General features: G+C 55.0%; 1 protein-coding gene across 3 annotated transcripts in view; it reads left to right on the forward strand.

Annotated features, from left to right (window-relative positions):
• Nucleotides 1-5,237, forward strand: part of LMF1 (lipase maturation factor 1) — a 206,399-nt gene extending 201,162 nt beyond the window's left edge. For all 3 annotated transcript variants that reach the window (XM_056338286.1, XM_056338287.1, XM_056338288.1), the window contains one exon: nt 4,741-5,237. In XM_056338286.1, the coding sequence (XP_056194261.1) occupies nt 4,741-4,915 (175 nt within the window). In that variant the 3' untranslated portion in view covers nt 4,916-5,237. The remainder of the gene's footprint in view (nt 1-4,740) is intronic.
• The last annotated feature ends 4,266 nt before the right edge of the window (nt 5,238-9,503 follow it).

Genomic DNA, 9,503 nt, shown 5'->3' on the forward strand with positions numbered 1-9,503 from the left:
ATCCCTCCCACTAACAGGGCTAGAATAAGCAAGAAAGCCGATGATGGAGGCTCTGTTACTGTAATGAATTTGTACTTTCCACTGACACTTGCTCGCTGATTTACTGTGTTAGGAGTTAGCTGGAGTGGGGAACCTCCAGATAAAAAAAAAAGAAAACCAACAAGAAAACCCCCACCAAATCGAAAAGACGCCCCGTGTTTTGGTTTCTTTCTTCCCTTTCGCACCCCGCCTTGCCCTGTCAGGCCATTAATTCTAACAGAAACCACCAGCTCTGGTTTTTTCCCTCGAACCCCTCAGCTGTTGCAGGGAGACAGCTGCACCCTCTGGAACTAATTACAGCTGTCTGGGAGATTTAGCCCTCCATCCCAACAACTCCAATATTGCTGCTAATTTTTAACACGTACAGTTGGAAGATGTCATAATAGGCTGATATATGATCGAATCTTAAAAGTGCTACAGCGCAGCTGCTACCGGGCATCTGGTGGGATGAATATATTGATCTAAAAAATAATGCTTATTATTTTTAGCCTTTCTGCCCTCCCCAGGGCTGTAGCCCTGCCCGATCTGGGTGGTGATGGAGAGCAGTGTTTGCCCAAAACGGTGGTAGCAGGCAGGTCCCAGCACCCCATGCAGGGCCATGGGTCCTTCTGGGTGGCTCGGTGGTCCTCCCTCATCCAGCCATCCACACCAGGATCAGCGCCATCGCTCTGCCAGCACCTCCCGAGTACCGCTGTCCCTTGTCCCAATGTCCCTGTTGTTGTCATCGTGGAGAGGGTTTTCCATCTAGAGGAGAAATGTCTGACTTGCTTTATCTGACCATAACTTGTTTCTGGCTTCTCAAGTGATTATTTTGCCCTCGTGTGTCTCCTAAGGGACCTCACCTGGGCTCAGCTGGTTCAGGCTGATGCTCCTCCAGAGCCGATTCCCTGCCCAGCTGTGGTAGCTGGTGCCCGGTGCTTCCCAGGGAGCCAGGAGGAGCTGCTGGCTTGCATTCGCTCCGAAAATCCTGGGAAACTGTCTTCAGCCAGGATTGTCCTTCCTGACCTTTCTGTCTGTCTGCTCTGAAACACAAGTCTTGTTCATCCTTCTCTGAGTGTGGGCGAGCACCTGTGGCAGCAGACTCCTTTGAATGTAGATGAAGTCAGAGCGCTTCTTCGTGACCTTCTTGTAGATGCTCCCGTTTCTCCAGAGCAGCAAACAAGGTTCACACATGCTAGCAGTCTCCTGCCTCAGAGAGGGCTCGGAGACCTGTGGATCCCTTCCACCAGCCAGAAGGTCTTTGTGTGGGAAGGTCTTTGTGTTGCAGAAAACACAAGCAGTTGCTGATGGGATGGTCTGTAGCCTGCAGGTTTCTTGGTCTGCAGGCGACCATATATGTGCATGTCTCGCCTGAGTTACAAGCTGTCCAGGGCTTCAAGTGATGCTTGTAAACTCTGTGAGCCCTGAAATGATGGACTCTGGGTTGTTCGTTCCCTGAATCCCGAGAGGAGGGAGCGGGTCCAGCGAGGCAGCGCTGGAGGAGTTTACAAATCCTGTAACTTCAGGACTGAGGCACCCAGGTAGATTATAAATACTGGGGTAGCTTGTAAACTCTATGAGCCCTGAAATGAGGGGCTCCGGTGAGTATTAAACTGCAGCTTTTACATACATAAGCCTTGCAAGGAAAGCTTGCCATGGGTTCCAGGTTTTCCGCTTTTCTCCCACAGCCCCTAGGCCGGGAAGGATGGAGAGGACGGATAGCGCAGGATCTGGATGCTGCTGTGGTATTCTGATGCTCAGAGGCATTCTGATGCTCAGAGAGATTCCCGCTGCAGTTTCCCCATCCTGCAGCACTTTGGCTGCTGCAGCCCTGTGAGGGCTCGTTGGTGCCTCCATTTACCAGAATGGAAACCTGCAAGTTTTCCATCCCAGAGAAGCGCTGGCCGTGCAGGACAGCGAAGAGCCGTGGGCTGTGGTGTGCCGGAGCTTTATAGCTCATCACTGGGTGAGTGTTCAGCTCCTGGAAGAGCTCAGCTCCACAGAGTATACAAGCTCCACAGTCCATGGAGCTGTGCAGGTTCCTCCTCTGTGGATCTTGGCATCCTGACGTGGACCATGCGTCCCAACACTCCAGCTCAGGGCTCAGGTGGAGCAGGCTGGGGGAAGCAGAGTGACTGTGGCTGGGACAAGAGGGTGGCTGAATTTAGAGGTCGGGGGGCTGCAGGGGGACTCTTCAGATTGATTGAGGCTCTGAACAGGAAAGCCTGAAACACAGTCAGATAGAAAGGCAAACTATGCCACAAAAATGCATCTTCAATGGCATGTGGTTGCTTTAATGCTCACACGGTTCTAGTTTTACATGCCGATCCCTTTGATAGCAAACATTTTAATAGACAGAGAACATATGGGAAAAATCATGCCAAATCAGATGATAGATATTATTTAATCTGGACAGGCAAGCCCATTCGAAAGGGACAAGGAAATTTTCATTCCAGAGAGGCTGCAGGACAGTCCTGGAGGTTTGGGAGAAGACACTTGGGTGTCTGAGCAGAGACCTGGCATCTCCCGAGGTCTCCTAGGTCTGCCCCAGGGGCTCAGAGAAGCCAGCTGCTCTCTGCACTCCGCATCCCCGTCTAGAAAACGGGAACTTTTCCAGGTGGGGTTTGCAGACAGCTCCTTCAGCATTGGGGACCCTGCTACCCCCATGTGCTGGGAGCACATGGGGACGGGTCCCAGCTCACCGTATGCTCTGCAGTCGCTTAGTGAAGAAAAAAACCCAAGAGCCCCGATGCGGCAGGCGGGGGAAGGCTTCAGGCAGGAGAGGGATGGACATACAATCAGCCACTGAAACTTTTTTGGGAAGTAGATATGTATTTTGACTTCAGGAAAGCAATCAAGCAGCATAGCTTGGAAATCTCTAACCATCCCAGACAGGAGCCTGCAGGCTACCTGGACCCGCGGGAACGTTGCTGTTCAGTAATGCTCTAATTATTAACAGGAAATTTTGTGCTCCTGCGAAGTAAACACTCTGGGAGTAACACTTCAGCCCCCATTTGACTTTTACCAGCCTCAGAACAGAGGAGGGAGAGAGGGTGTAGAAATGGCCCTGGCTGCCACGAAGCCAGCAGCTGCAGGGCGGCATGTATGGTGATGAGATGCAGGGTTGTGCCCCCTGAGCCCCCAGCCAGGGCTGTGCCGTTGCCCCCTCCTTCTCCCATTTACCTTCCCATATTTGAGGGCTGGTGTCCTGCCTCCCTGCAGCCCCCCGTCAGCGTCTGGGGGCTCTGCCGCAGAGGGTACAGCATCGGGGGGCACCTCCTTCCCTACGCTTCCCTTGGCACCCAGCCCTTACCCCTTGTTTAAATTAGAGCTGTCCCAGCGCAGCTCCAGATGCTTTAGTCTGGGCTTCCAGCGCAGCTCCAAATGCTTTAGTCTGGGCTTCCTTGGATCCCCCCGTCATCCTCAGCAGAGGGGGAAGCATGGTGATATTTTTGCTGTTTTCATGCCAGCCAGGAGGCCATCAGAAAACAGATGTAGTGCCCATTGCTGCGAGTCAGCAGCAAGCAATGGGCGTGATGAACAGTTCCATGTTAATGCATTTTGTTAGGAGATGCGTTTCTGTATCGCTCATCTGGGTACCCAGCAAGATTTAAGTGGAGATGTCGAGATGTGATTGCAGCAGACCTCTTGATTGGGTGCAGTTTTATCTGTCGTCTCCATCTCCCCTGCTTCCTATCAGAGCACCGCATTACAAAGGTGGGCGTTAATGGCAAATATATAGGAGTCGTCCCTAATTATTTTAGCAGTAGGAAGGAACTTTACGGCTGCCCAAGGTGCAGCCCCAGGAGCAAGCAGCTGCAGGAGCGTGGTGCCCTGCTCAGTAGCAGGGTTTGTATTTTAGTAGTGAAGCAAAGCAGGTTTAAATGAGCATTGACACGACTTTGACATTTTTATATTGTGGGTTATTTTATGAACTTATCCAGCAAATGCGGCGATGCACTCTGCAAACAGGGACCACAACGCTGGAGGACCGGGGTGTTACTCCCTCTCTTGTCAGCATGCCCTACATCAAGCGGGACCAAACCTCCCGAACCAAGCGGCATGGTTAGCCTCTGAATGTGTTTTGCGACACTGATGAATGCTTCTTTCTTCACTGTTTTAAAATCTCCTTTTCTGTCAACTCCCAGGGCGGCCAGAAAACAGATGCGCTCGTAGCTCCACTAATAAGCTGTGGAGCAGAAGGAGCAGCCGCTGCCTGGGGCAGAGGGATGCTGGGGGAGCTGGGGTGGGAGTCAGGCTCTATACCTAAAAATGTCCTGGGCAGAAATACTCCTTAGTTGCTCTCAGAAAAGAAAAAAAAAAAATTTTCTTGGTTTTATTATTATTCTTTCAAACTTGGTTGCTGAGAGGTGTGTGGAGCATGCGGCGGCGGTGGGGAGTGCAGAGGGCGAGGGGGTGTTAAAGCTCCTCTGCATCATTCCTAAATTGCATCAGGAGGAGCCCAGGAGCTCCCCGCTGCCTCGCTCCAGCAGGGACGGCCGCACCCCTGCTGCTGGCTGTGGGCATCCCAAGGATGGAGGGAGCGTCAGGATGCAGGAGCCAGCCAGGCTGAGCACCCTCCAGCTGACTTCTCCATCCAGCTATGGAAAGGCTCAAACCTCATCTCTGAGGGGACCGTAAATAGGGTCTGACACTCCCCCCGCTGCCGCCCAGCTGTGGTGCCAGCCCCTGCTGAGCAGGCTGCGCTGTGTTCCTCTGCAGGTGGATCCGAGCAGAACACTTCAAGTACAAATTCAGCCGACCCGGCGGAAAGCACGCCAGCGAGGGGAGGTGGTGGATTCGGAAGAGGATCGGCCCTTACTTCCCCCCCGTCAACCTCCAGGGCCTGAGGAAGTTTTATGAAGACAGGAACTGGCCGTACCCCATGCGGGACTGATGGAGGAGGACAAGCAAGGTCAAGAGGGACCAGCTGGGGAAGCAGAGCAGTCAGCTCCCTTACAAACTGCCTGTCTTGCCTCTCTCTGTATTTTTCATCCATATCCTTGTTTACACATATCTTACAGAAGGTTCCCAACCAACCTGTCCACTTGCTTTTGTGATCTGGTTTTTCTCATCTTTCTGTTTCTTTCTGTCCATCCTTCTCACCGCAGCCATGCCTGATGATTGATTTCTTTTGCCAGACTGCTCTGTTTGGAAATCATCAGCTCTAGAACTTAGGAAAAACAAGTGTGAACAAATACCATGATTAGTTTTGGGTAGCTGTTGGTGTTGCTTATCCTGAGCCATTGCATTGTGTGGTGGCTGCAGAGGTGTGCAGGGAGGTCTCGGGGTGGTCTCCTGCCTTGGCCTGTGCCCCCTGAGGCTCGCAGGTTCCCTGGGGTCCGGCATCGGACAGCGCAGCTGGGTCCTGCCCTGCAGCCAGCTCTGTGGAGGTGATGCTGGCCTGGCACAGGGCACTGCTCCCCCATCCCGTCCCATCCCATGTCCCATCCCATCCCGTCCCATCCCCGTGCCGTCCCGTCCCATCCCATCCCGTCCCGTCCATCCCATCCCATCCCATCCCATCCCATCCCATCCCATCCCATCCCATCCCACCCCATCCCATCCCATCCCATCCCATCCCATCCCATCCCATCCCCATGTGTGCCGGCAGCCCTGAGCTGTCAAAGCTGCTTTACTCCCGACACAGCTGCCCCCGCGCCGCCCTCACTGGCACCCTGGGAAGGAGTCTCCTCGCCACCTTTTCACTGCAGGCTCATGACCGGGCTGAGCTACGTGTCCTGCCCACCAGGCATGGTTCGGCTCTCCCACTGTTCATCCCTGGGCTGGGGAAAACGCCCTGCGACCTCACCCTGGGATCCCCTGTCCCTCCTGTTTGCTTTGGAGTCTCCCCTCATCTCGGTCTGTGTTTAAAATCACCACATGGGTTTGGCTCGGTGAGCCCAAATGACAGCGATGGAAGTGAAGGGAGAGCAAGAAAGTGGACGGTGTGTGAAGCAGCCAGCAGCAGGCCGGGTAGTTTATAATAATCGATTGCTTGTTAGCACGTTCTGCTGCACACGTTTCTTCTTGCAGGGAAAAAAAAAAAAAATGATCAAAGCAACGCATAAAACCCCGTTGTACCAGGCTTGCCTGCAGAAAGCCACAGGTTTACTGAGAAACCCAAAATAGCTCCTCGCTGGAGCTGCCGTGTGGGCTCTGTGACTCAGCCCCGAGGACAAGCGCAGCCCTGTGCGGCCGTGTCCCAGCGCTGCTGGTGCTCCTGGGTCGCCCGGGCTGGGAAGGCAGCTGGAGTCACCAAGTCTGCCGCCAGCCCCACCGCGTTTACACAGGGCTGGATTTAACAGGCCCTGGCCCGGCAGCGCAGACGCGCGGGGCTGCGCCTTCCTGTTTGCTTAACCTGGGGGTTCTGTAACTGCTGCGTTTGGTTGGTGGCCCTGGGGCCGGGATCTGCCTGTTGGAGCTGGCAGAGGTTGGTGCCAGAGGTGTCCGACCGGCCGGTGGTTGGGAGGAGCTGAGCATCCCATGGGCACGGTCCAGCGCCGCCAGCTGTGTGGCCGCACACCCCAGCAGGAGAGGCTGGGAGAGGGGCAGGACAGGGCTTTCCAGGCTTTTCCCCCTGGGTTTGTGCCTTGACATTCACCGTGGCCACCCTGGGCAGGAATTCCAGTGGCCAGTAAGCTTACAAGAAGGCTTTTACCCTTCCAGAGCAAACTGAGCCCAAGCCACATGCCAGGGGCAAAGCACTGCTGTGTGCTGGGCTCTGGGGGAGCTCGGGGCACAGCCACCCCCCCAGGGGCCACCAGCCGGGCAGGGACCAGTGGACACCACGGGAGGCAGAGGTGGTGGCCACATCCCTGGGGCTTGTCCATCCTCTCCCGCGCCAGATGTGCCAAAAGCAGCCAAATGGGGTTTTGACAGAAAAATGGGTCCAAAGTGGGAAACTTTGGGCACGGATGCAGGCACAGAAAAGCCATTTTCCATGTTTCTTCCCCCTTTCTGACGGCATGTACGGAGCGGGCACGACTGAGAGCGTATTTCCAGAAAGGGATTAAAGCAAACAGCTCTTGAAAAACCATGGGGGGTGTCACTCATTTTTTATTTTTTCTAAAAGTGTTAAGAAAGGAAAACAGCAGCAGCCCTGGGAGGGCAGCCCAGCCCCGGGTGCAGTCCCCCCGGTGCCTGCCCTGGTGTGACTCGCCGGGGACATGCCAGCTCCCACGGGGCCGAGGTGACAGGTAATAAATAAGGCGAGTCGTGGGTGTTGCAGCACTTATTTGTGTTTGAGAAGATGCCTGGTGTCACCTCCGATCACCATCCTGGTGAGCCTGGGCTGCCGCGGCTGCAGGAGCACCGCTCTCCCTCCCCTTCTCCGGTGCATCGGTGGGCACGTTTGCACAGGGTTTGCTCTTGGGTTGCGGTGGCTTTGCTCCATCTCTGATGGGTCCGGCTCAGGATGGCTGGAGGGGGCGGGAGGACCCTCATATGGCCTCGTGCCTGGGAGTTGGGGGGGTCTGCGGTCCTCGTGCCTGGGAGTTGGGGGGGTCTGCGGTCCCGGGGGTGCCCACCTTTGCCAAGGAGCGGCGGCTGGCACTTGGCACCCGGGAGAGCCGTGACGGCAGCAGAGGTGCAGGGCCCATCGCAGGGAGCTGCTACGCTTCTGCAAGACGTTACTGCTCTTGGCCGGGGACTGGGGAAGGCCTGTATGTTACCATCCTTTCTGAACCAAGACGAATAGATTAATTGTGGCGCTTGGAGCAACGTATAGGGCGCTCCAAACTGTAAATAACATTTATGACTCAATTGTGTTTTCCTAAATATTTGCCATAGTTGGAAACCAGCACTCTTCTGCGAACAATGGAAGAACATTTTGTTCCGATTACCGCGTGGAGGGATGAGGGCAAACGCCGCGATCCCGCATCTCGCTCCCATTATCGTCCTTCCTGGCTTGGCTGCCCTGCCGTGGGGCTGGGGGCGATGGAGGCCGGGCTGTGTCCGTCACGGATCCCGGGTGGGGGTCGGTGTCTCCATGCGATGGGCACAGCTTCGTGCTGAGCATCTCCCGCCTGTGTGAGCTCAGGTGCTGCCAGATGTTATTTGAAGCATTTTATTGGGTCTTGGGTTTTTTCTTCTCCCACAGCTGAAATTGCACGCTGGGGTGGGATGCGCAGGGCAAGGCTGGACTGCTCCCACGGCCCCGGCTCGCGCCTTGGGGGACCTTGGGCAGGAATTTTTCGGCAGGTGAGTCGGCAGAAAGCAGCACACGCTGCCCCTGTTCTCTCTGGCTTGATGGGACTGTGGAGCCTCCCCTGAAAAGGCACTTTCCACCTTCCCCGTGCCCAGGACAGCCACGGTCACACTGCAGAGCCCGTGCCCGGCAGTGCCATCCCTGCCTCCTCGGGGCTGAGCCCGCTCCCGGTCAGGGGCTTGCTGCAGCAAAAAGCCATGAGGATCCCAGCACCGTGGCTGCAGCCCCCTGCCGGGGGTCGCTGCTGTGGGATTTTGAGCCCAGAGATTTTAAGTCACTGTTCAAAGAGACTCTGCCCCTCGGCCACACCGTCTGCTCCCCAGCCCCGGCCGTCCTTCGGCCCTAATGTGAGCAAGCTGGCATGGGTGGGCAGCCCCAGCCATCCCCATGGGTGCCAAGAGCTGGCAACTTCGGAAAGTGCACAGGGGTGCGGGTGCCCCCATGCGTGGGTGATGGGTGATGGGTGACAGACATCCCCCAGGCATCGCTCGTTGGCTGGTCACTGGCAGCAAACAGTGCGGGCCTCCCCCCGCTCCCCAATTTAATTAATTTCTTTTGGTTTCCAACCTCTGGGTCAGGGATAATGGAACCCAGACCAGCATTTCCATTCCTGTTTGCTGTGCATTGTGCTTGTTAAGCTTTTTTTCTTTTCTCTTTTTTTTTTTTTTAAATCAAAAATTCTCGCTGCGCTCCAGAGCACTGGTTGGAAGATAATACACATTCAAAGGCAGTGAGGAAGGTGCATGCAGGGGATTAAATTAGAAACGTTTCCCTGGGACAAAATTTTAAAGAAGAAAAGAAACAATTATTTCGAGGGGGTGAGGAAATCGGAACCACATTGTGTTATCTGTTGACTAGAAGTTTTCTTGGAGAGGTTTGTTTTTTTTTTTTCCTGAGCTATGCACTGGAAGTAAAACTTTGTGGCATTCCCAAGTCAGCGCACCGTAAATTCATGTGAAAGATAGCTGTGTCTGAGGTCTGCTCCTGCCAGGCTCCTCATCCCCAGTGTCCCAAGAGGGGACAGGGACACCCACAAGCACCCAGCAGAGAGGGTTAGGGTCCCAGCATCAGCCCCAGCAGCTCTGGGGCACAGGGTTTGGGTCCATCAGTCAAATCTCTTATCATGGGTGTGTTTTTCCAGCTCATCCTCTGGTCTGGAGTGTGATCTAATCCTGCTCCCTCCTCCTGTTTCTCTGTCAGGTCCAACTAGGTCCCAGAGCCACTGGTGCTGAGGGGGGAAGGACATGGCCAGCATGTCGGGGGACATTGCTGGATC

The sequence above is a fragment of the Falco biarmicus genome, chromosome 4, assembly GCF_023638135.1.
Source record: "Falco biarmicus isolate bFalBia1 chromosome 4, bFalBia1.pri, whole genome shotgun sequence".
In the NCBI taxonomy this organism is placed as follows: Eukaryota; Metazoa; Chordata; class Aves; order Falconiformes; family Falconidae; genus Falco; species Falco biarmicus.